At 41.0% G+C, this 27,137-nt stretch overlaps 1 protein-coding gene across 22 annotated transcripts in view; it reads right to left on the minus strand.

Moving 5' to 3' along the window:
- Positions 1–10,847: 10,847 nt before the first annotated feature.
- si:dkey-205h23.2 (CUGBP Elav-like family member 4) overlaps positions 10,848–27,137 on the minus strand; it is a 163,099-nt gene continuing 146,809 nt past the window's right edge. For 21 of the 22 annotated variants that reach the window (XM_037791471.1, XM_037791445.1, XM_037791504.1 and 18 more), the window contains 2 exons: positions 25,996–26,145; positions 10,848–18,924 (listed from right to left, as the gene is read on the minus strand). In XM_037791471.1, the coding sequence (XP_037647399.1) occupies positions 26,018–26,145 (128 nt within the window). In that variant the 3' untranslated portion in view covers positions 10,848–18,924; positions 25,996–26,017. Of the gene's footprint in view, positions 18,925–21,262; positions 21,338–25,995; positions 26,146–27,137 lie in introns of all 22 variants that reach the window. The other variant, XR_005209784.1, reaches the window with a different exon arrangement.

A 27,137-nucleotide genomic window follows, 5' to 3' on the forward strand; every position in this document is an offset into this window, starting at 1 on the left:
AAGGATGACAGGAGACAGGACAATGAGGATAGGAAATAGACGCACACACCTGACAGGGGCTGTACGAGCATGAGGCACAAAGACGGCGCAGGAGAAAGGCTGAAAATGAGAGCAGAGAATGAAAAGTAAACACAAAAAGGATAATGCAACAGTCTAAGTGGGCAATCTGCACACCTCCATTTGCCGTAGCTACATTTTAGTGTGTCAGTTTTCTGTGTGCATCTGTTTCTGTATGTGTGTGTGACAGTGGAAAAGAGACGGAGATGGGGAATCTCCTTTGACTCCTTGAAAAGCCTGCTATTATGTAAAAAAAAAAAAAGAGAAAGAAAAAGTGCACTGATGACTTCAATTCCTGAATCCTTTGTGTATAGTTTTTTTTTTTCCAGGGGAGTGGGGGAAAAGTGAACAAAAAACATAATAACAAGGAAACTTTGAGTATGGCCAGCACTTCCAAGTTAGGTGTCTTCTGTTGGACATAAATGAGCAAATAGAAATATCTTCACCATGTTCGTTTTACTCGTATTAAAAAAAAATCAAAATTGTCATTTTAAAGCTGTAATGATGATGCTGAGAGTCTTGAAAGAATGTATTTTTTGGATGTGTTCAAGTTCAAGACCTTTATTTGTCCCTGAGAGGGTCAAGTGGTTCGGCCGCAGTAGGTATATTTAAAAAAAAGCAACACAGATAGGGATGCACCGATTCAACTTTTTCAGTCCCGATATCAATGGCGATACCTGGGCTCTGGGTATCGACCGATAATGAGTACCGATCCGATACCAGTGTAATGTAACAAATAAATACAGTTATACATTTACTGAGTTGTTATTTATTGTTAAAATAATAAATCGTACACAGGCAACTTTGTATATAATCTTGAAAATGATTAGGAATTACAATTCAAGTGTAAACCCCTTTTAAAACCGCAACAAATTGCTCAAAACTTAAACAAAAACTAAATATAATGTATATAGTATATAAACATAGAATTGAATTAAATAGATTGACCCTATTTGAATCAGTATCGGCTCGATATATGATTTGGTATCGGTATCGGTGCGTCCCTAAACACAGGGAAAGACACACATGAATAAAAACCACACATGATAAAAACATAAATACAAAAGTAAAAGGTGAACACGTGAAGTACAAAAGTTACAATATTGGTGAAAAAGAAAGGAGGGAGAAACGGGCATGGTTGGAGATGTGCAGACGCTACCTGTACTTTACAGAGTTGAGCAGTGAGGTGGCAGAGGGTTTGAAGGAGATTTTATATCTGTTAGTTTTGTCTAATGGTAGTGTGAGGCGGGAACCAGAGGGCAGGGGTGGCTACTGTCAGATATAATGGATCTGCCTTCTTTAACAAACAGTTTGCCTTACAGTTGTTGTGTGTTGGACCTGTTAGACGTTTCCACATATTCTCACAGATGTTGCTCACAGAGACAGTAACAGCTCCTGTTTATTACTGCTCATGGCCATATAACCACCTGAGTTACACAAGCTGTCATTTTTTTTTTTTTTTTCTGAGGCTGATCCGATTAGTATGGTGATGATAGAAACCCATGGGAGTGCTTACTCCTCGCGAGTCTTCTTGTTGGTAGATAGAAAGAGTGTTCTTTGGTGCTGAAGCTGCAGGGAGCCATCTGCCGCTCCCAGCGCCGATTATCCCCGGCCTCTCCCCCAGGGGGCAGTAGCACCGTGCACACCACCACCACTCGGCACACTTAACTCTGCCCCCAGATCAAAGACACAGTGCTTCTGCAAGCCCAAACAGACGCCGTCGCCCCTCTCGGCTGTCTACCTCAGGACAAGTTTTCAGCAGTTTTTATATATATTAAAAAAAAGGATATCAACATGGTGTCACAGAATGAGAAGCCGACCTCAAAAGCAAAGCTCTGCTTTGAGTAGGTAGTGCTGCTCCGCCGTGCCCATCGCTTCTGACAATGTTATTAGGAAGATAATTCTCGCAAGCAAATAAACAGTGTGCAACACCCCTGTGAATTTTCCTTTTAGGTTGGGTTATTGTGTGTGTATTTCACTGATATTGTGTCATCTGGTGCGGGAGCAAATATCAGGGTTAGTTAGAGGTGAGGCTTTTGATCTCCTTTGAGAGAACAACTGAGAAGGGTTTATACATGATCATGAGCAACTCTTTACATTCAGTTGGAATTCATCTACATCAGTCACCGACTGACAGCAGGTGAAATATAAAAATGCAGTATCACATTTGCAGTTCATAAACACCTCATTTTGTCTAAGTTGCTTGAATACCTTATCTGCACCCTCATGTCTGTCAGTTTGACTTAATTTCTCTCCACAATTCAAGTAAGTAATTCAAGAATCACAAGACTTGTAAGAAGTATTAAAATGCTCTAAAATGTGTTATTATTAATGCAATTTAATGAATTTAAAATATTAATTGTTGGCTGCCTAGTGAGATTGCTTTGATGTCTTCATGTACCCAAACAAAAGGAAAGAAATGGAATAAAAGAGACATTAATTAAGTACTTATTAGATTGTGATTTGCATTTTTTTGCTGAAAGAAATAATCAAATTAAGAAAAGAAAATATGTAAAAATACAATAGACTGCTTTACTGCTTTTTGGTAAACTGCTTATTTTTTTTATCACTGTGTTAAAAATGCATTGTGAAAGGTAATGTAACTAGCATTGGATTAAAGCTGGACCTCTGGCTCAGTATCTGTCCTTCAGCTCAGCAGCCTCTTCACACTGTAGGCTTTGCTTTGAGCAGAGACCCCTGTTGGTTGATTGGAATGACTTCCCTAATTGGATTCAATTCCTAATTGAAACGTAATAAAAATGCATCAGTAGACGTGGCGCCAACAATTACCTCATGCAAATCTCCTGATGAATTGACGTGAGGGGCGTAATTGCAGCTGCTAAAAAAAAAAAAGAAAAAAAAATGCATTGATTTCTCCTGGAATAACATCAATTCAAATCAGCTCACACTCACGCTTCAGCCTGCGTGCGGAAAGCATTTGTCACCGCTCAGTGTCCCCGTTTGGAGGTATACAGGAAAAAATGGAAACATCTGCACCCTGTCACGCGGGTACCGTCAAAATGATTGTGCTTGTGCGAGGCTGTGTATCAAATGCGCTACATCTATGCATATGCAATAAAGTGTTCTCAACACTTGGAGGAGGGAAACAAAAGGAGAAAACGTCTTTGTTCTTTGCTTCTGTTTTCACTCACATGGTGCACGGGTTATGACTTTCTTTGGTTTGTAGAGCAAACACATTCTGCCGGGGATGTACCACACACACACGCACACACGCACACACACACACAGGGTTGAATACAGCTGGAGTAACAAGAAATAAAATCAGATACACACAGAAGGGAACTATGACGGCTTTGATTCTTCCCTCCACCAAATGTTCTGAACATTATCCGTCTGTCTGCTGATCGGGGTTGGCAGTCTAGAGAGAAAGGGTTAAAGCATCTTCTGAGTTATTGCCTACCGCCGTAGTCATAGCAACAGGTTAATAAGTAGCTTCTCTGATCTCCCTCTGTTGCTGCACAGGTTGCTAAGATACAAATAGCATTGTGGACCCAGTGGACTGAACCGCGAACATCTTTTGATAAGAATGAACTTTAAACATTTAGAAGTAATGTGGAAAGCAAAGAGAACCTGAATGCACTAAGGGATGTAAAGGGAGGAAAACTCCAGCATTACACCTACAACCATAGTGATTGCATCTACCACATCTGACCTATCCGGGCCCGAGAAAAGGAACACAGCAAAACAAAATTGAACACTTGCTAAATCCAGCTACCTCATACCTCGGAGGCTAGTGGTTGGCCCGTGTCTAAAGGTAAACGGGCCAATCAGCTTCGGAAGAGAGTGGCTGTTCCTAGACGCGTGTGCGAAACCAAGGGCAAATTAAAGCATTGCCTCTGAGTTGCATCATTCTCCCCCCACAGCTCTATTAGTAGGCTAGCCACAATGTCTCTTTACGAGAGCTACTCTCAGAGCAGAATTAGGCACACTTCCCTGCAGTGATATGTCTTTTTATGAACCACACTGGCATCATGTGTGCCAATCCCTACAGGAGCAAACTGCGGTTGAATTACTGGGAGAAATGCACGTCTGGATGCCTCTATTCCTTCGAAAGTGACGTAATGGCAGAGCAGAGAGTAAGATGTTGAACTTGTTAATGTGATTCCGGCTTGATGAATTGCTCAGACATAAAGATAAATGGGAATCAGGATCTACAATGCTGATTTGAAAAGATGAAAAATAGGTGCTGTGATTTCCTCACCTTTTGTTATTATCTCAACTTTTTTTTTTGTCCTCTGCCCCGCGTCTCCTTTTCTCCCCGTCGAGTAATAGAAGCAGCAAAGTGCATTGATTCAAAAAGACGGACCATCCACACTGACACAACAAACGAACAAACAAACGGACAGCTTGACTGGAGGAAGCTGTGAGGCCGCAGTAGGGAGCACTGGAGTCGTTTTTGATGATAATGCTTGATCCCTCTGTTCTCTCCGTCACTGGGCCTCGTGCTTTCACTTCGGCTCAGCTCAGCTGTCAGCCAACAACGGCTACTCACTCAAGCGCCCGCCGTGCACACGCGCAAGCTCATGCAAACACACACACACACACACACACAACACTCGCACAACATCCGAGGCGGCAGGATTGTGTCCGTGCTTGTACATAATCATTACAAACTGTGATGGAACATATGATATGATAGTCCAATAAAACGTGTGTGGGTGTGTGTATCGTGTTTCAGAAATTAGTAACTATCCATGTGTGGTAATTTGGACGCTTATGAGGAGCAATAATTGTGTATTTGTGTGATTAAGACAGTAATCAGAAAGTAATGACACTTCAGTGTGATTTATGAGAACGGATGGAATTTCACAGCTGAAAGGTGGCAGGTTAAACAACATTGACCCGCCAAATACCAAGAGAGATTTAAACAAAGGCCAGGGCTAATGCATCAGCTAAACAAGGGGGGGCTGGAGAGGAGAGTGGGATGTGTGTGTGTGTGTGTGTGTGTGTGTAGCAGAGATCGGACAGCGTGAGGTGTCTGGAGGTCATATAAACCCTTTTAGACAAGAGGGGATGATGAGGTTACTGTACTTACTTCTGGTGGGTTAAGAGCAAATACATACGAGTGTTTCCCTAAGGAAGAAAATGCTCTTGGTTTATTAAAATGATGCACTGGATTGTAACAGATTTTGACAGCATAAGGGTCATGAAACTCACCACATTAGTGAAGAAAAAAGAATGATCAAATGTGCAGTTACGTGGCTTTAACCACAACAGTATTATTCTGCGTCCATCTACAGATGAAAGCAACGCTCTCCCCAATACCGATTAAAGGCTCCTCGCTCCCACCGGGCTCCACGCTGGTTTGGGTTCATTCAATCTCAGCCTTGATTACTCGATTGGACTCATTGATTGAAGTGGAACTTTAATGACCTATTATCTCAAGTGTTAATCAGGTGTCGACAGACAGCTCTCTGTGGGACCGGGCAGGGCGGAGGGCCAGAACGGACAGAACTCGGCGGACTCCCGCCTCTCGGATGAGTCAAGGGGTCGAGCGGCACATGGCGCAGACGCGCCGCTCGACAAGTTTCCCTCTGGAGCGCAGTCTGTGCACCGCGGTGACATCATCTTCGGTTTGCCCCGGTCGTCTATGACTCAGATGTTTTTGGTGCCGTTTTTTAAACGCCCTCATGTTATCTTCCCTTGTTACAGTTTTACCACCCTGTGAATTACCTCGCAACGAGACAGGAAGGAATTGAGATATAAAAATGTAAGCCTGTGCGAATGATGTGTTCTCCTTTCATTTTGTATCTACGGAATATAGTAACGTACATTTAGAGGAGCTGTGTTAACCTTGTGGAATATTACTCATTGGAAAGGCAAGTGGTTTTAATAAGAATAATGCCCACTTCCTTTAGTAGTAGTGGTAGAACAAGTTGAGTTTCTGTTTGTAGTTTGGAATGAAATAGGGCTGCAACTAACAATTATTATCATTGTCGATTAATCTGTTGATTATTTGCTCAATTAATTGATTTGTTGTTTGGTCTATAAAATGTCAGAACATGGTGCAACGTGTTGATCAATGTTTCCCAGAGCCCAAGATGACATCCTCAAATGTCTTGTTTTGTCCACAACTTAAAGATATTCAGTTTACTGTCATAGAGGAGTAAAGAAACCAGAAAATATTCACATTTAAGAAGCTGGAATCAGAATTTTCACTTTTTTTCTTAAAAAATTACTCAAACTTTAATCAATTATCAAAATAATTGGTGATTAATTTAATAGTCCCATCTACCCTGACGTCCTCCCTATGCCTCTTTTTAAACTTCCTTATGTGGATTGCATACAATTTGATTTTGTGGGATATATGTATTACAGTGCAGAGAACAGCCTGAATCAATTAATTGTTTCAGCTCTAGAATGTAATTACTTGTACACTAGTATTTGTGGTCAGCCATATCCTCAATGTCTTATATTTCTCTAAACTGGCTTCATCACAAATTAAATTATTTGAATTATGAGGCTTTTCGAGGCAGGAACCTGTGTGTACTTTGTTGATTCTTTGTTTATGTTATGTTATGTACATTTATTTTGCTGTTTTTTACCTGCATGTTTAATTGTTGCCATGTGTTGTTTTCTTTGTCAGGTTGCTCTTGAGAAATAAATTGAGTCGTGATGTTAAAGTAAAGAAGAAAATCCTTGTAATTGCAAACCCTTAACAGTAATATGCAACTTTAATTTCACACTCAACTTAAATGTGTCTTTGTTTCTCCTCTGATAGTTTTTCTGTTGATCTTAGCAAATGTACTTCCTGTGGAAAAGAGACGGTTACACCTGTCTGCATCACCTCCTGTATCTCCAACCTAAATCTCTTTTGTCCCCCCCTCCCCACTCGTCTCCCGCTGCGTCCCTCTCTCTTTAATTATCTCCCTTTTCAATCCCAGCATCTTCAACTCTCATCAATGCTTCTTAATTTCCATCAATACCACTGCAGCCTAAGCTCTCCCCACACCTGTCCAGTCACCATGGCAACCTCACCTCTGACAGCAAAGAGCTCTGTAAGACACGGCGTGCTGTATTCCCCTTGATTAGATATTGATTAAGCTTTTGTAATACATAATAGGATCAAAGGGATTGTGTAGCGTTGCTTACCCAGGTCTTCTTCACACTTTCATTTAGTTATAATCTTTTGTTATTTCAAAATCTGAATATTGAGAGGGATGGGATTGAAATTTTCCCTTTGTCATATAGCCATTCAGAGCCTCCTTCAGGAATCTTTTTTTTCATAATAATTTTTGAAAAAGAAGTACTGTCTTAAAGACACTTCTATGCAAATATGCAATTTAAAGACAGCGTTGACAGCACATTCAGGTTTCTGAGTGGCGTAGCTTATGCTTAGTGTTTGCTATGTTTCCCATTAAAGAACATGCTAATAGGCCCGTTGGAGTGTGCAGAGGCTCTCGAATGCTTGAGTGTCCCTAATGGATGCATTGATAGATTAATGGACGATAAAAGTCAAATGCTAAATGCATGGTAAGTGACAAGTGATAAGTCAATATGGTAAATATTTGTGTAGGACACAGTTAGGGAGTTGAAAGGCCATTTTTCACGATTACCTACACACAAGCCATTCCTTGGTATAATAAATGCACATGGCATGAATTTATATGTGTGTTAAAGTGATGACCTAGAGTGCATCTCTGTCAGTTATATATGTTATATAATAATGGTGTCAAAAGAATAAAGAAGACATGATAGAATATGTTTGCTTCATCATAAATCATTCAGTTGATATTTTCAAACAAATGTACCATGCAAAGAAAAATTGTATAATAATATTGTCATTATTGATAATGATGAATGTTCACAGTTATCATGTTTTTATCTTGAGCTGCTAGATTTAAGGTACAGTTCGAAAAGATGTTTAACGTGTAACACAGAAATTAGATGGTAGAAAAGTTTTGTTGTCACTAATGGGTAGTACTTTTGGTTACCTGTGCAAAGCAGAGTTTGAAAAATCCAAATCCCTGTATGATATTTTCGCGTCGCATGAGGACGCATTTTAGGCTTTTAATGTGTCATTTGTACGCCATGCAACAAAACTACGGTAACGTCTGCAGTTAGGTTGAGGCAACAAAACCCCTCACTTAAGTTTAGGCAACAAAACCATGGCCTTAAAATAAGTACACAAACTAATGTACGGAAAGAACATAAGTAAAGAATACATGTCCCAAACGTCCCTAAAAAATTACAAAACAAAACACCAGTCACCTGGTTAAATGTTGTGTTTGTTGGACCCATCCACCTCCTCACCCACCCGCCGTAAGCGGCTGTTCTCACTTTTTATTCTACGTCACTAGCTCTGAGCGTAACATATTTCCATGGATGCATTTACATTGCAGTCAGTACAGACTACATGGTGTTAAGGATGCACCAATACCGATACCGGATCGGATATCGGACCAATATTCACTCAAATAGCTGGACTGGTGACAGTGAAGGCAAACTATTCAATTCAATTATATTTTTATATACTACTTTATACTTGAATTTTAATGCCTGTTTAAGATTTGACCAATTTGTTGCTGCATTAAAAAGGTTTACATTTTAATTGTAATTCATATTAATTTTGAAGATTTTTTACCAAGTTAATGATTTATTATTTTAATAATAATTAACAATTCAGTAAATGTATATATTTGTTAGAAAAGCAATGTTTAAGTCACACCTGATGTTGCCTTACACAATAAGAATTCCAGTCACTTCCACACAGTGAGGCATACAGTTTATTAATTAAACACTGGTATCGGATCGGTACTCAATATCGGCTGATACCCAAAGCCCAGGTATCGCTATCAGGACTGAAATAGTTGGATCGGTGCATCCCTACATGGTGTACAAATGACACGCCAAAAGCAAGAAAGGCGTTCTTATTGCATGCTAAATGCCTTTCGCATTATCGTGTCATTCATACGCCTTTTTGTACAAACAGGCTGGATTTTTGAAATTCACTCACTGCCCTCCACACATGAAGTCCATTTGTTGATGTGAATGATGTAATTCTAAAATCCTGCAGACACTTGCTTGAAGACACTAGAGGGATTGAGAAAGATCTTTTAAACACATATTTATTTTTCTAATGTTTGTCCGTGTTGTCAGCTGCAATATTTGAGCTTCATAAGACCACCCCTTCCCAATCACCAGCACCAATAAAGTAAATACACACAAGAAAAACACTCCAGCCAGACAGGAGGTTTGTGTTTGTGTCAAATTTACACTGAAGATTTAGAGGGATACAAGGTTGAGAGAAGTGAGAAAAACGATTTTTGCTTTCCCACACTGAGAGCAGGGGAGTCAGAATTGAGGATAAATCCAGGAACTGCAAAGAACCATGTTTGGAACAATCTGACCTTTTTTTTAACAACTCAAACAAGGATAAAGACAACAAAATGTAATAACTTTCCCCTATCCAATCCATACTTCATGATTATCCCTCACTCCAAAACATTGGAAAAAATGGAACTGTCAAAAGAGTCTTGTTGTTCCATTTTCTTTCCCTTGGCCCCCCTCCTGGAGACAAACAAACAAACCCCTGTTAGCACATTTCATTAGCTTTAGGGGTTACAGAACAGATTGAGTATCGACAACGGTGGCTGTCGAGGCTTATGGCTCAAAGGCAACAGTAGAGGGAAAATCTCAGGGGTAGGAGATGCAATCGAAAGGACCAAAATAATTCAGCAGGACTCACTCGAGGAACAATCCAGTTTGTCATGTGGAATCATGGAGTGTCTGCCGCACAATGAGAAAGGGTCCCCGGAGACTCGGCACGGGAGTCAACATGTGAATAGCCAAGAGTTAGTGCCCCAACTGGCCACTCGTTGCCTTTTTTATCACCGGCAAATTTAGCAACCATAAATCTGTTTCCACACCAATGCCACTACACGGACGCGCCAGAGAGGCCTATAAACAAGAAATGATGTTTGGTGTCTTGGGATGGTTCGGTCATTGATGTTCCCTCGGGTGTCATACTCTGCTCTGGGAACAATTACTGTCAGGGAGGTTTGATGTTTTCCCTCTGTTGTGATGGACAGTTGCGGATGCTGGCAATTGTTGAACCGTGTTGATTTACAAAGAAACAAGTTAAATCATCTCACCCACTGTTCACAGGGGGGTTCGGGTTAGTTGTGAGACGCACTATTGTGAGGACTTTTCATTCCACCGTAATAGGTTTTGAGGCGTCTGGTGACTGCTGACCGACTCCGAGGGTTAACGAGGGAGGAGGAGACTCCGGGCCATAAAAAGGACACTGACCATAGGCTTCAATGTGACCTGAATCCTCCTTATCGTAACGTCTCTGTCGATAAAACGCACCACCAGGAAAACCTCTGATTAATCGATTGACCTCCTGTTTCTTATTCACAGACGATAACCAGCAGCACACATTGCACCTGATTTTGTTTCCACTGTAACATCTCCGCGAGTCAAGAGCTGAATATCCATTTCCCTTTAATCAATTCACAATTTATTCCCCTCCCTCTTCCAATCTCCCTTCCATTTATTATGCATTATTCGCCCTTTTTAAACGATTTTCTACTAACCGTCTCATCTAATTTGGTATTCGGATATGGTTAGCGCTGTTAGCTCAATTAATACAATGACATGTCCTAAATGCATTCTCTCCACAAGCCAAGCGACAAGAGGACACCGCACACTTCACGTCTTTGCAAACGGGGGTCATGCATGCACCGCCGTGATAGATCCAAACCTTCAGGAATTATTTAATCAAGCTATGTGAATAGATTAAAAAAAAGGAAGGACAAAGCAGGCTCAATCTTCTACAGGACTGTGCTTTATTTTAGTCTAAGCAGAATATAATGAACTAGAGAACTACAGAGTTCAGGAGCACTATGGGAGATATCACCCCGAATCAGGGTTAACGGACCCGAGCCAACGCTATTTCAAATTACATCTCTGTTTCAAACAAAAAAAAGAAAACAGTTTGTTCAAGTCAAATAATAAAAAAAGGAAATGATTATTCCATTCATTGTGAATTTAAATACCCAAATGTATTATGATTAATAATTTTGCATGAGAACAAACGAAGAGGATGGAATTAAGATAATGAAGCTGGGAATGCAATGAAGATCCATGGTGCAAAATCACCTCTGACTAAATGTGGATTCTTTAAAGGCTCTCATTGAATGCTTGATTGGAGCAAACTGCTCAGTTAGCTGAGTTTGTTTACATTTTGGTCCTTGTAACCAATGGAAATGGAGGTGGATGACCACGTCCGTATTTGTGTCAGAATGGGCTTGAGGCTAAAAACTGACTCTGGTGAAGTGTTTGTCTTTACAACAGATTTTTTTTTTTTTTTTTACCTTTTTGAAGATAGAGCATTTGGCATCCCCAGAATACAGTGTGTGTGACCACTGCTCACAGGTAGTACTGTCAGAGAGAACAGGCTGGGTTTAAGGCAGTATTCCCTCCTCACATTAACAAATCAACCTGACTGGAGTAAAGCAATGTGGCGCTATATACTACAATGTCTTCAGTGGATGGAGTCACATTAGATAACAAACCGTAGAAGAAACTTCCCATAGGTAAGAACAGAGAAGAAGAAAATCAGAGATATGTCAATGATTACAACCAACCCTTCAAAAAAAACAACAAAATAGAAACAACATTATGACAGAGATAGACAAGAAGAACAGCATTGCAGGAAACTATTCATGGCTTAAAGACAATGAGATATGACAGCATCGGTCTCAAAACCAATCTGACTGCAAAGTTAGATTTTTTTTTTTTTGTCTTTTTATGACTTTTTTATTTTTCTCAAAACAACAAAAGGCCTCAAATGAGATTTATTTTTGAACATGCAATGCTGATTCATTTGAACTCAGTTGTGCAATGGACTCATTCTCTTCTGAATCCACATGACCGGTACCATCAATCATCCTTTTACAGTGCAGTTTTGTTAATTCTTGTATTGATTTAAGAGCTTTCAGTGAGCAAAAAAACAAAAAAATCACTTTGAATTTGCCCATCCACAAGGGATTTCATACAGGGATTGTGCGGACAAAAAAAATACAGAAACAAATGATCAAAGTGTATCCGAATAAACCTCATGACAATGGGTCTATCCCAGCTTCAGCAGATAATAAGAAAACAAGAGAGAAAGTAAAGAAGCGTTTAACAACATGAGTATAAAATCCCATTTTTGAACATCAGTGCTTCACTATACAAGAAATAACATCATTTCATCTTATCGTTTTGGATAAATTATTTCATAGGTTCCTTCTCTTAGTTTCACTGAAATATATTAACTATTCTTTTAATTTTTTTTTTTTTAAACGTTTGAACATGATCTATTGTACGGCCTATAAAGAAAGTTCAACAGAATTGAAAAATAAGCTATATTGTATGTACAGGAGTAACGCAGCTGTGTGGTCAGGAGAGCTGTGGCAGATTGGGTCAAGCTGGCAGGGGGGTTCTGCTGGGTTCTCCAATAGTCGCTCTCTTGTTCCTCCAATCTCGGCCCAACCGTGTACATGTGGGTTCTACCGTGTATGTATTAAATGTTTGATTCCAAAATGATTTATGTACATGTTGAACAAACTGTAACCTGGAGTTTCATTTTTGTAAAACTTCCTTAAATGTTGTAAATGCCAAAACTTTCACTTCTTCCAAAGAAAGTGTCATAGTGGCTGATGCTTTTTTTTTTTTTTTTTTTTTGTCGCACTGTCAAGCGGTAAGCATGCAGAAGGATGAACTTTACTGTCACTGTCATATCTGTTCATCAGCCCCAATTGGACTAATCCAATTACCGCACAGGCGATCTTTCTTCTGTCAGAAAAAATCATGACATGTCGGTGTACACAGAATCTTAATTAACGGATCACTTCGGGGCTGTGGCTTAGGTTTGACACTAAGTCAAATACTCTGTAAGCCTCGGTCCGACGCTTAGGGTTGTAGGATGCATGTTCACAGCCCAAACTTAAGGGGCTTAAAAGAACTAAAACTCTCCTAGATCCCTGCACTGCTGTGGATACATTTTATAGTGACATCATTGTCCCACAGAGTTGGGCTTCTCAACACAAGCTGCTATACAACCGTCCTCTGTTTTTTTGTATTTTATAGGCTATTTACATTAAGGAATAAAAAAAGTCTTTGTCTTCATTATTGTCAGCCATGTTGTTAAGCATAATCGCACACCTCCAGCGATTCACTGTGCGCTGTCGGGTGAAAGATGGCATCTTTTTTTTTGTTTGTTTGCTTGTTACTTGTTGGAATTGGATGGTGATACTATAGATCCAAAGCACAATTTTATGTGGTTCGTCAGCCCTTTTTGCTGGCTCAGCACTCCCCGCGGCGGGACGCGGTCTCACAGCACTGACCTCATGTTTGCGATTCTGCTCGACCTCCCTCAAGATCGGGGGTAAGGCAAGGCTCTGAACCTCTCCACTAATCATGACATCATGGCGCCTGATGCCCTGAGTATTGGGAGTGATTTTGTGGAGTTTCAGTTTAGCACACAGCACCCCCACCCCCACCACCACCACCCGGTGCCTATTTCCACCTCCACCTTTTTCCATACAAAATCCCATTTCCACAGCAAAACCCTCTCCGCGCTATAAAGTGAGATGACGGAAAAGCTCTCTCTCCCAAAGCAGCTATTAAATGAGAGGCATTAATTTCTTCCCTCCTGTCCAACAGGTTCCTTTAATTATCTCTCCACTTTCAGTCAATTACATTTCACTTCCTTTCCTTGACAATCACTGCTATTTTAGGGTGAGTGTTATGCACCCAGGGGGTTGGAGACTCGTAGACATGCTCTAGCAGTTCCCTGCTTGGCCCGCCACTGGCTGAGGCCCTCTAAGGATACGTGCTCCTCTAGAGGACTGACCTTATGAGCACTGGTTGTAGCGGCAACTGAGGAAATGGGTATACTACACATATAACCCCCAATTTCTCATTTAATAATGATACAGGGTCAGAGTGGGTACATGCATCAGTAGCCGTGTTTCCATTCACATGTTTTTATGCACATTTTGAAGTATCACATTAGAAAAGCAGCATGGAAACAGCAAAATTCAATAAAACATTCTCAATTGCGAAAAGTTTTTACGCTCGCTTGAGGTGGTTTTTGCGCTAAATGTGTGATGGAAACGCCTTTGCTGAATAAATTCTGACATAACGAACATTTAGCTCATATGACTGATCAGCTGTTTCCGCTGTCGGCATCTTCTCGGATATTCACATAATGTGCAAATGCTTGTGTTCGTCTCGAAACATGACCAATACTAGCTGACATGAAATATGAATTAAAACTTGCCCAATAACTGAAACATCTTTCTATTTTTTCTCTCGTAGATGGTTGGATGCATGCATGGCCAAGCCGACTTTTTTTGTTTTTGGTTCACCCTATATCTGACCAAACCATGCCGACCAGCAGAGTTTATTCGCTACAAACCAGTTGATGCAAACGAGCCTAATTCGCCTTACTTTTTTTGCGACATTTCAAAAGTTTGCTTAAAATTCACTTGACAATTTAATGGAAACACGGCTAATGGCAGAGAAGGAGCATCCATATGCTTTTTGGGGTATGGACATAATGTTTGACATTGCCTTGTTGGTTTTGCCTGGCATGCTAAATGTTATTCTCTCACAATTAATTAGATTCATACTAATTCCTTTAGGATAAAATGCCAAGTTACATTTTCTATTTGCAAATTAGAGGACACAAATCAAATGGCATTTTGGCAACAGCTTGGCGAGTGCCTGCTGGGTCGACATTTGTCATTGCTCTTAGAGGTGAAACATGGCCTGGACTGAAAACCAGACCAGACTGGAGCCGGGAGCCGGGCAGGCAGAGACTCGATGTGTCAATAAGCAGGGGAATGGGAAGATCTAAAAACAATCTTTTCTTGTTTTTCATAGTTCCGGAGCATGTCTCAGAGCTATTTCTGTTTTTAATGCACGTCCCTTCAGTAACAACCTCCCCGGGGTGTAAAAGCAATAACAGCAGCACCCTTGTTCAAAGTGTTGAAGTGCTGATTTCACATTGCCTAATTTAGCCCTGGCATAGCAAGAGATGCTACATGAACACTGCACTGTTAGCCAAGCAGACAGCAGGATACTAGGCTAGGCTGGGTTTTTGGCTCACTGGGGACTCAACCTGCCATTAGCAGTGGGAACTAGTACAGCATCTGATACGAGACGAGGTTCATGTTCAGCCCGACGGAGCCCCCCTCCACTCGCAGAACGTATTCTAAAGATGGCCGAGACAAGCGCAGGAAATTTCATTGCTCGTGGAACATTAGATTTCCCATCGATTAGTTCGGCGTCAGATGAATAATGAGCACAAACGGTTTGCAGAACATGGCTTTGTTTTGACCTACTTCACTACAATTCACGTGGCTTCCTGTGTTTCCACCTAACGTCCGATCAAGGGCTGAGGAAGGAGGGCTGGGGTTTTATCCTACTTTTATTTGCTGTCATTTTTGATGGGCATCATTTTGAATCTGAAGAACTACTGTGCTTCACAAACATTCTTTCAGCATTGAACAATACTGCGCTTTGCAGGTGTCCCAGCAGGGATACAAGCAAGATAAAGAAAGATGTGTATTTTGTAAAATATTGTGGTGTCCGAAGAGATAGTTGAGACACAATTACATGCTGAAAGAAGAAGAAGCACAATAACACAGGCCTCACTGCAGCTGCTTCTACAGAATTGAGGATTTCAAGCAAAATGGTTGGCCTGGACCCAATTTTCCGTTTGTGCTAAAGGAAAAAGGAAAGGGTTTCATACATTTTATCGTCCACTTTTCTCTTTTAATTTTTCGTAACGTCAATCTACTTTGCCGCATTAACACCTTGCCATGATACGGAAGGTTTTATCCCACATCCTCCGTCGCCTCTTCGGGTAAATTCAACGGTATTATTGGTGCCAGGTCAGCTGTCAGCAGCCTTGCCAGGGAGTAGGCACAAACATAATTCTCTCTAATCTTCCTTCTGTCATCCGTGTGCATGCAGGGGACCATCTCTCCCGTCATTTGGTCCAAGTGATTATCCCGGTGATTTTTCACTTGGTTGCTGCTAATGTATAGAGGCTGGTGATTACAGTGTGATTAGAGGGAAAGGTGAAATAGCATGTCTAATACGGTGCAGGCGATAATTGAAGGGTGGCGAGTGCAGACATTAGCCAGGTTCGAAAATGCTGCTCCGAGGGGAGAGCTGCAGAACAGTTGGGCTTAGGTTTGGAGAGGCATGGCTGCTCTTAGGACAGGGGGGGAAGAGAAGGGGGTGCATGGCACGCTGATATCAAATCGAGACCTTCTGCTTATTTAAATGAATTGTATCTGCTGGCACATTTTATCAGTGATTTGGAATAGGTCTGGGCTGCTTTTCTCTCTAAAGAAAGCTAGAGAAAGAGGGAGGGAACAGCAAGGAGGAGAGTCAGGAACTGGTTGGACTGGAGCCTTCCAGACATATGTCCTATTTTAACCCTTTAATCCTGTTCTTAGAAAGCATATAGCACAGATATATTGCGTTTGTCACCAGGAGCTTGATTACAACTTCTAATTATCCGGACTAAGTCATTGGGCATCATCCTAGAAGCATCAGTTTCTCAAGGATCTTGATGTCATGTTTTGGTTGTTGACTTCCCCTCCTTCTTGCCTAGCCATGCCTCTTAACCGCCAGCTGCCAGTGCTCAAAGGGCTGGTGTACGGATGTGAGCTGGTGTTCGACAGAGAAAATTGGGAAGTGTTGCAGAGTGACTGAAACAGCATCGCTCCTCCCTCTAGACTCATTCCAAACATATTGATCTGCTTTTAGAGAAGAGCCTGCAATCCAGAGCTCTAAAACAGTCCAAAGAAAGGCTACGGGACTCTAAATCAAGACATGACAGTACCGGAGTGCTTTACTCCGTCCTGCCTGGCGTCAGCGTCAGAGAGGCTACAAGCGAGCTGAGCGATGGTTAAGGGTGACCGTTAGATCTAATTTAGATATAGTCTGTTTAAGCAGTAGCTTTTTTTTCCCATGTATAATATATGAAGAAAGCAGGTCAGGGAGCATGTTAATAGCGGGATTTACATTATATTTGACGGAGCTAAATGAGCTCTAAAAGCCTGCACTCCTTTGCCATCAATACAGTAAATCGAGTTTGTCCTCCGAGAAATGTTTGTTTGTATCTGCCAAGAGACAAGAGGCGATTTTTCTCAATCTGGAGTTTTGCAGCAGCTCCAGTGGACACACATATCCTTGGCATGTCACTTATATATAAGTCCTGCTTGTTTACAGCGGGCATACTTTGTTTTTTTGACACAATTGCAACGCCATAAGGACCATTTCATTTGTATGCTGAGTTCATTCTGCTGGCAGTTTCAGTAGCTGTCACCTTACTCCTCCTCCCTTCTTGTTGCCCTCACGACCATCCATTTGTCCGTCTCTCGTAGTAGAACCGTCACCTTTTAACAATTTGTGGCTTCATAATTCACACTCCTTGTTGCAATATAAAAGGTCAAGAAAGAAACAGAAGAAAAACAAAAAACAAACAAAAGACACCCCCCATGTCCATTTTGCTTGGTCTTTACAGTGGATTGTCGCTTGAACACAAAGGCTAGTGAGAAGCCTTAAACGTCTGCACCCTGTCCAGCACAGACATTATAATGAGTTCTGTCTTTTTTTTATCACTTGTCATTCTTTTTTTTTTTTCTTCCAGAACAGTCTGTTCATAGCTGTCAGAGAGTGCGGTGACTTATACATCATGATGAGCGAGATATCCAGTGGCTGATACCTTAACATCCAAGAAAAAGAGACTCGTTGCGTACAGGGGCAGATGAATGTTTTCCTTCCCCCTTCCCGTTCACCTTTTGCCCCCTTTTCATTACGACTTCAAGTATTTTTTTAAACAACAGCAAAAGTTAGCAAATCTACATTTTTTTTTCTAATCTACTTTACTATTCTACAACCTGGTGCTAAACCAGCATCCAGAGCAAAAGATCAGCCCCTACACTACGATGCCATGTCTTTTTTTTACACATTATTTCCATGTTCTTTTATTCATACTTACAGTAGGCCACTGGATATTGATTTAATGATTTTTTTGACTACGAGTAAATTGTAATACTTGCAGCTACAAGGTATGAGTTTTTAAATATATATTTATATATTTATATATTTATATTCTTTTAAAAAGCGTTAAGTCCTTTGGTCCCTATTTCCTAAGGAATGATGCATGTAAATTATCCTGGATTCTCCTCTTCTCTCCTCTTCTTCTTCATCTTCTTCTTCTTCTCGGTTTCTTCTTTGATCCAGAGCTTGCCCTGTCACAGAGCACAACACCTGTGTAGGCACAAAAACCAAAATGGCAGCAGGCTGGTGTGTGTGTTTGTGTGTATATGTATGTGTGTGCATGCGCACACGCACGTGTTTGCGTCAGTACTTGAGTTGGCATTTGCACGTATTTATACATGTACAAAGTATTTTTTTTTGTTTTTAATTTTTTAAAGTGTAGCATCTTTAAATGTGTATGTTTTGTTTGTTATATGTGTGTGTTTATCTATATCCTGTGTCAGTATGCATGCTTTGAGCATAATGAGTCTATAAAGGTTTTTTTTTTTCCCCATCATGTCTAAAAAACAGCAGCAAAAAGTTGGTCTCTGCAAAAAATCTTTTTCCACAGACGCCAAAGCAAAACAGGGAAAAAAGAGGCATTTGCGAAGAAAGAAAAAACAAAAATTAAATTAAAAAAAAAAACTCTGGGATCCTTCTCTCAGTCTCCCAATCTTTCAGCGGGTTTCCAGCAGGATCAAGGGGCCACCCTTCCTTCATGATATGTAGCAGAGCAAGAAGTCTTTGTACTTTTACTGCACTTGTGGAAATAAGGTGTTGTGGCCCTTCATCCTGTGACACAGATAGAGAGAGAGAAAAAGAGAGGGGAGAATAAGGAGAGTGGATTCAGTGAGGCTGCGGCAAACATGCTCAGGGTTGCTGGCTCCTGGTTATCACACAGACTGACAGGCACAGCCAACAGCATGAGAAACAGACGGGGAGGAGAAGGGAAAAAAAAAGAGGAGTGTGTCAATCAAAACCAGAAATAAGTGGGCTAGAGGTGGGGTGGGAGATTTGTGTTTTAACCATATGGAACAGACATCTACACTGTGACAGCGCTAATCCAAGGAAGGCCTAATTTAAACTGACTACATCTCCCTGCATGAAAAGAAAATACAGCTGAATGTTGCCGGAGATGTCGCTGTCATTCATCTTATTGTTAATCCAATACAAAACAAACTACCAAAAGAACAAGAAGGAAACATAAAGAAAACAAGACAGTGTTGAAATAGTGTAATGATTATATGACAGAAAAACTGATGGTTGTCCATTATGGAAAAAAATACATATTCCAAGAAATTGCCTCTAATTAGGATCCCATGGAAAAAGCAACCTAGCATCTCCCCATCTTTTGTGTTGACTTAAAAATGCTGCGCTGTCACTAAATGTGTCCGCGCCGCCGAGCTGCAGATATAAAAGATCTAGTTTACAGCCTATCATCCCTAATATGTTCTGAGCTATGATGTGGGTGAAGAAAGGCTACGAAATCACAGCAAATCACTCTCCGGGAGCGAACATGAAAGGGACTGACTTTGCGATGGGAACACGCGTGCCCTAGACGCTCTTTGTTCTACCTTTCCATTCCTGTAAATGAGCTTGTTACCATTTCATAATAGATCTGCTTTTTTCGACGTGAGAGCTGCGAGATTCTAGCTTATTTCCTACGTGTGCCAAAGCGAGCCCGGCCATTAGCGGCATAAAACAGTCCCGATTATAGATGCCCTCTTTCCTATAGCGCTATATACTACCGCAGAGCAGAAAAGCACAGAGTGGCTTTAAAATAGATTTTCTTTTTTTCTCAATGTAAACGGCTTCTTTGAAAACATCACAAGTATTTCACCCTCCGACTTTGTCAGATAATAAAGAATTCATTTTCTCTTTTTCACTAGCTTTTTGCCCCAGCGTTATGCCCTCCCACCACGCCGCCACCTACTTAGATGGTTCCATAAAAGACACCTGGCTGGCAGTTAAGAGGCATAGTTGATGCCAGAAAGACCTCATCCCTCCCGGCTTGCCCGGCTAGACACCCCCCTGAGTTCATTGGATAGACTACGGGAGGGAGAGTCGCCTGCAGCTGCTTCTGAAAGAATAGGGCCGTACAGGTTCGATGGAAACGACTAACTCTTATCAGGGTTTGGCCTGGAGGGATGGAAACAACCTCGCTTGCAAAGAAAGGACCCTTTTCATTGTGTATCTGTTTTGCTGCCTTTTCTCTTCGCAGGCTGAGTAACAATTATCTCAGATACAAGCCACAAAAACACAATTTATCTGGTGGCATAATCCCACTAAAAAACAACAGTTAGCAGAAAATACTCCTCCCAGGTATTTGTATTTTGTCCCATTTCTGCGCCCTGCTTCTATGTGTACAGTACGGCTGTACGCTGGACCATATTTTGGCCATGTGGGTCGGCAGCGCTGCCTGCAGCTCTGCTATCACGGCGTAATTGGTTTGCACCCTCATAAATAAATAAATGGGAAGTGATTCTCATGTTAGGCAAACAAAACAATCTTGCAGAAGTACTCCCTGTGCAGACGGAATCCACGGAGAAGTGGAGTGTCAACATTTGCCTGTGCTCTCTGCGTGAACGTTGGGAGATTTAATTGGCTACACAAACATAGGGTCATCTTGGCCATCTCTCAACTAAACAGCTGTCGATCAGGGGAGCAGAAAAATGTCCTTTTTGCTAATATTCAGACTTTTATAAAAAAAAAAAAAAAAAAAAATGTTTGCTGGAAAAACAATTGATGTGAATGTGAAGAAATAGAGAAATGAGAAAGAAAATACAGTACATCCATATACACATGAACCCCACGAGAGAAAGTAAAACATCACAAGGGCACACGGTACAATAGCACAAAGGGTTAAAGGCCACTTCCAGTTATAATCCACCAACCAGTCAGCACATCAGTTACATGTATGTACAACAGGTACCAGCCAAGAAAGGCGTCGTTTTACTGCACTCCACAAATTGCCAATATACAATATACAGTATATATATATATATAAAGGAGGGCAGAATATAAAGAGATAGAGTTGAGAGATATCAACCAACGCCACGTCATGCAACGCAGTCACAGTCCCACCACATGACGTCATCCAAAAGAAAATGACACCATGGGTTCAACTTACAGCTGTGGGAACCTGGCCCCATGACAGGTGTGGGGGGGAGGGGGTGTGGCTATAGCGGAGAAAGGCCACCTCACACTTTGATTGGCCGTGTCAGGTTGCCAGGTTGGTGGTGGGGGTGCAAAAGAAGGAAAGAAACAGTGGGATTTTCTTTTCCTTAAAGTCAGAATTCAAAGCACCCGTTTCCATATTTATTCCACACTCTCACGTACTCTGCCTGACAAATCAAATGAGGTTATTATGGTCATTACCATAAAAACTAACAAAAAAAAATGACAAGTAAAACAGAAATAACAGAACAAATAATCGTCAACACAGCACAAAAGAAGGGCCTTTTCTTTTCTCAATGTTGTGATGAAATATTCTCAGGCTGACAACATTTGCAGGTTAAAAGGTTGAATTGATGTTTTTTATATTCACAAAGATAACCCTTAAGGCAGAAATGCATATTTCAGAAACGTGTCCTGTCTACAGTAATTGGATTTGCCTTGCATTGTTTGCTACGAGGGTGGTCGTACAGTGAGTGCTTCAGCTTTTTTTGCATTAAGTTTATCTTTAAGACACAGAACGCAATTTCAGAGTAGCAGGGCTCCTGAGACCAGCGGAAGAGAATGCTGTCTGATCGTGTTTTTAATTCAACTTCAAAGCGAAAAATCGTCAGCGTTGGAGAAAAAGAAAGGGGGCTTCTGAAGTTATCTACATATTGAAGTTTTTACCTATAAGGAACAGACAAAAAAATCCATCATTCAAGTTTCATCAAAGTTTGACTTCGTTATATTGCAGTTGGATTTAGAAAATTAAACAGCTCCGGTTGAACTTTCGCTCAAGAACTCAATGTACTGTCTTCAACAATACAAGGCAAGAAAAAGGAAACAAAAAAGTCCTTTAAAGTAGATTGGTCAATTTCTTTTTTTTAAATCCAACTTCTTTATATAAGATCCCTCATGGTTTTTAAAAATCTATAAAGCAGGAGCTGGCTTCAAAAGCCCCACAAGGGTATTTTTTCTTTAATGTTTTCATGGGATTGCTCTTGGTTTTGGTCTATTGGTTTTCCTTAACTCAACAACAGAAGTGGTGTAATAACAGAAGAAAAACACAGAGATGGATTGAACCAGTCCAGAGACGAAGCAGGACATGAAAGCACACAGACACACACACTCTCACGCACGCACAACACAGACAGACAGACAGACAGACACACACACACATACACACACACACACACCCCGACACACACACACTTCCTGATAAAATGACAGAATGTTATTGCGGGAAATGTCTGTACTTGGAGACATTCTGAGTACGTCTCAATGACCGTCTTGTCATTCAATGCTGTTGCAGGATATTTTCCATTTGTCCCTCATTGATGTGCCACAGTAAATCAAAACCCAAACCCTTAAAGCCCCCCTCCGCTCCCCATCTTCTCAGGGTGTCTGCTTTGAAAGCCTCTCTTCAATTAGCAGGACACGGCTCTATTCAAACGCTATCAGGAAAGAGATAAAGGGAGCATCTATCATTTGTATTGCATACCACCTTCCATTAATGCCATCTTGTGGCTTTTAAGGAGTCAAATCTAAAACAAACAAATGGTATTACTGTGCTTTTATTTATGGAGGAATATAATCCAGGCTTATGCTATTGTAATGAAAAGTTGTCTAGGCAATTGGGCGAAGAGAGCATGCATCTATATTATTTTTGCACTGGCAGCTGCACTTTGCAACAGATGGGTGATGATTCTTTGAATCAAGCCTGACACTGTGAAATTAGTCTTTATTGAAGGATGGTGCCACTTTAAGTAAACCCTCTTTTTATTATTTTGCATGAAAGCTCAGGCTTATTAAGGGTCCAAACAAGGAACTGTTAGATATTGAAGATATCTGATGGCAAATAAACTATCGGCACACGTAGGTAACCGTACATTTGCAAGATCTATTGTTGGCTCTAATTTGTGAGTGCATACTTAATAAAAAGCAGCCATTATTAAAAAGTTAAAAACAGCAGATACATAGTTCACAACTATTCCACAATGGAAAAGCTTGATTTCAGTAGGTTATGTTTTAACTTAAAATTGTTCAGTATTAAATTAACACCGTTGCTGTGGATCTGTATACACTGACATCGTTTGAAATTAACCCTTTCGTATAGTTTTGATCACTTTCCCCAGCGCCCTCAACACATTTACATTTTTTATTAGGTGTTAAAAATACAATTTGTTGCGGTTTATATTTCTATTTATTTATTTTTATGCATAGTATATTGATAGACTGTATATAAAGATGGATGACATGACAGATCCCAAAAAGTGAAGCCAAAAAATCTGGATCGACCCCTGGTGGCTGGCTGCAGTATAGGTCATAAAGTCTGCCTCCTCCATGTTAACGGAAACTAAAATGTACACGTCAAATTTTTTCCAAAGATCGTTTCTGTCATTTTAGGTTGTTGTTAACACGCTGATGTTTGTTCAAGTGTTTATTTTTCTAATAAGTTTAATTTTATATAGTTATTTGATGCTATAAAAAGGGGTTGAGACGTCATGATTGACAGCTGCAGCTAGGTGGCTTACGCAAACAAGCTGTAGCCGTGCTCGGCTCATGATTTGCTCGGGCTACCTCGATACAGCGGCTCCGGTCTCCCGATCACTACTGCGCAGACTCTGGCTCCAAATGCCGTAAAAATGTCAGGATGGCAGCTCTCGTAACCGGGATATTTTGGCTTCTTTTTTGTACAGTGAGAGGAAGTGGAGACATGTCGTCCATCTATAAATACAGTCTATGGGTAAAATCATAAGCAGTCAAAGCATTCAGTTCTGCCTTGCTACAAAGTTACAGTTAATTAAAATGAGATATGAGGATATGCACTGCACTCACTGGATAACCAAGTTACAATTATAATACCACTACATTCCTATGCTATGTTTTTGCTATTTGTGAAAATTGGCAAACAATAAATGACAAAATATGAAAATGTATTATGACTGTTTTAGTTGAGGGGAGATTGGTGAAGCATCACTTGAACTAACCAAATAGTGCTTAGTGGGGTTGGTGCTGTTCTCCACCATTATATAAATACGAGCCTCTGCAGTGTGTAGGGTGAGTAAGTGCTTTTCCATTAAGTATCATTTGTTGATTTATTTTTGTGGGCACAAACTTTTCTTTCAAACGCCATACATTTACTCACGTTCATCAGTAGTCATGTAAAAGGTTGTTATACTATAAATCTGCTCTGTATTATTGTGCCATGAGTTCTCCTATACGTAAAGGTTGGACTGAAAGGGCCTCTAGGTTTTGCTAAGCAGCTGACAGAAATCTAATTCAGAGCTATTGTAGGAGAGAAATTACTGCTATCTGGTTTTCTGAATTTGTAGCGCAGCAACTTGCATTGATTCTCAACGCCATCCTCAGTAGACGGGTAATTATGCACAGCTGGGTATTGATGATGTCATCAATTTGCACTGGAGCGTCCTGCAGGTACAAATTAGATTTCAAACCCCGGAAGAAACAAAAACAATTCAGTGGAGCAGGGCAACCTGACACTAATCTCAAGAGGCTGATTCTGTGAAGAAGAAACTAGCGCCCTGATGCTTTCACGACTAATATGTTTAAAAAAACAAAACACTTTAACCTCAAAAAATAAAAATTCCACATCAGGACTCATGGGGAAAAAGTCAGTTAACGACTACAGAAATATAATTTTAACTGTTTCCATAGTTGACTACATTTAATATTAAACTAGTTAATTCATGCATTTTGCAGTTTTATTAATTTGTTGTATTGATATGTGTAAATTTCAACAGAGCGTATTTTTATGCAAATGATGGGTGATGGGGTGTCTACTGGTTGTAAGACTGGAGAGTTGTTGTAGTTGGATATAGTAGTCCACACAACACAAACAAGTTGCAAGTTATTTTTTTTAAGAAATAATAAGTGCTTTAAATTTTATTTTACGTTGTTAAGCTCTTAGTTATTAATGTTTGAACACAACTCTTTAAAGGGGGAAAAATAGAACCCAGTACCAAACTAGTATCGAAACTTCTTTAGTTACACGATACCTGCAATTGATCCTTTTTGAGCCCAGATTTAATAAAAAAGGACTGTTTTGCTCACAGCCAATCACCACGAGCGTTCTTCTATTTATTGCGACGTGTGATTGGCCCACTACCGCAGCACCTGCAACACATACAGCCGAAATTGCCTGCTTACACATGCCTCTGAACACGGAGATATGTCTGAGCCAACAGCTAACGGTGCTTACAGCGCTAACAATGGCAACATGTGCTGACAGAGCTAACACATAACATTGGGGGGAAACGGAGGGTGGCCGTTACGCTTCCATGACAACGCGGTCATGCAACCGCGGGCCGGGAGACGGCATTGTCAGTGGTAACCGATGTATGCGCGCCGTGCAGTGTGGCGGCGATTAGCTAGCTAGTGGGACGCACACACAGCTTCCATTCATAAGATGGGTATCTAATGAAGTACTCTGTGGTATCGGTATCACTTTTATGGTACTGGTATTGGTGCTGGCGTTGTAATTTTTTAAACGATACCCAGCCCAAGGGCAAAAAACTGACCAAAAATATTCAACATTTTTGCATAAATTGAGATTTGAGCACTCTCAGACACTCACATCCACTGAAGCAACAAGATCTAAATTATCCCAGTGAAGTGGACAGGTTGGTTTGACAACAGGCATGGCATAGTATGGCACATTGTATTACGACATGGGTGTTAGGGTACCTGGGTATGGACAGCAGACGAGTCAGTAAGGTCGGTTGGCATCCTTTGGCCGCTTTAGCTGCACCTTCAGCCTCTTCATGCCTATCTGAAAGCCGTTCATGGCCTGGATAGCGGCTTGAGCACTGGACGGGTTATCAAAACTCACAAAGCCTGAGAAAAGAAGGCAGAACGGGAGAGAGAGAGAGAGAGAGAGAGAGATGGGAGCAAAGAAAAATGGGAAAATGGAAAAAAAAGGAAGAACAGAAGAAGAATGGGGGAGAGATGAGAGAGAAACAGGAAGAGAAAGGGAGAAAAGACAGGCGAGATGAAAGAGAAAAAGAGGGGAGAAGAAGACCCTTTTTAACTCTCGACAATGACACAACAATAGCTCTTTGTTTTCTCTTTTCAGCGGATTAATTGAAAATCTTTGAATTAAAAAGATTACACAAAATACCACAAAGGCTAATAACACAGATATTAAAAATCAAACGAAGAAGAGCTATTAGAAGTCGCGAGTTGGACTTGAACGGAGAACAAAAAAACACATGAAAAGGTGTTCAAAGATTAGAGAGAGAAAAAAGGAGTCTCATGTTGTGTGTGGATTTTTAGAGCAAAGCCTGTAAATGTTACCTGAGTGTTTGAGCCGTGCGAGAGTGGCAGGGCTGCGTGTGTGTGTGCGACTGAGCGTGTATCTGAGTAAAGAGTAAAGGGCACGGGGGTCGTGACGAGATGCTAGGAGCAAGGTGTGTAGGACGGAGGTGCCTGCTGCTCTGAGTTATCACCTGGGTGTCGAGGCGGAATGAGCCCACAGCTTTCCACACCGGGACTCCTTGCCTGCTCTTATCAGACACCTCGTGATTGACGGCCCGAATTTTCCGCCTGCCAGCTGATTTGATCACACCGCTATGGGTCCAATTTAATTTGGGGGGAGAGGGCAGGCTTTTGTCAGTGCGGGTGAGATAAGGCTGCTGCTTTTACAAACCCTTTAAACAAACTGAGCAGGGAAGGGCCTGTCAGTTGGCAGTGATCCCCCTCCCAATCCCACAAATGCACACACACACACACACTATCCCTGACTTTAACGAATCTCCATTCCTCACATTTACATCCACATGCCAAAAAGGTGATGGGATGCTGGGGGTCAAAACACGAAAGGAGAGGAC

Source organism: Sebastes umbrosus, chromosome 2, assembly GCF_015220745.1.
Source record: "Sebastes umbrosus isolate fSebUmb1 chromosome 2, fSebUmb1.pri, whole genome shotgun sequence".
Lineage (NCBI taxonomy): Eukaryota > Metazoa > Chordata > Actinopteri > Perciformes > Sebastidae > Sebastes > Sebastes umbrosus.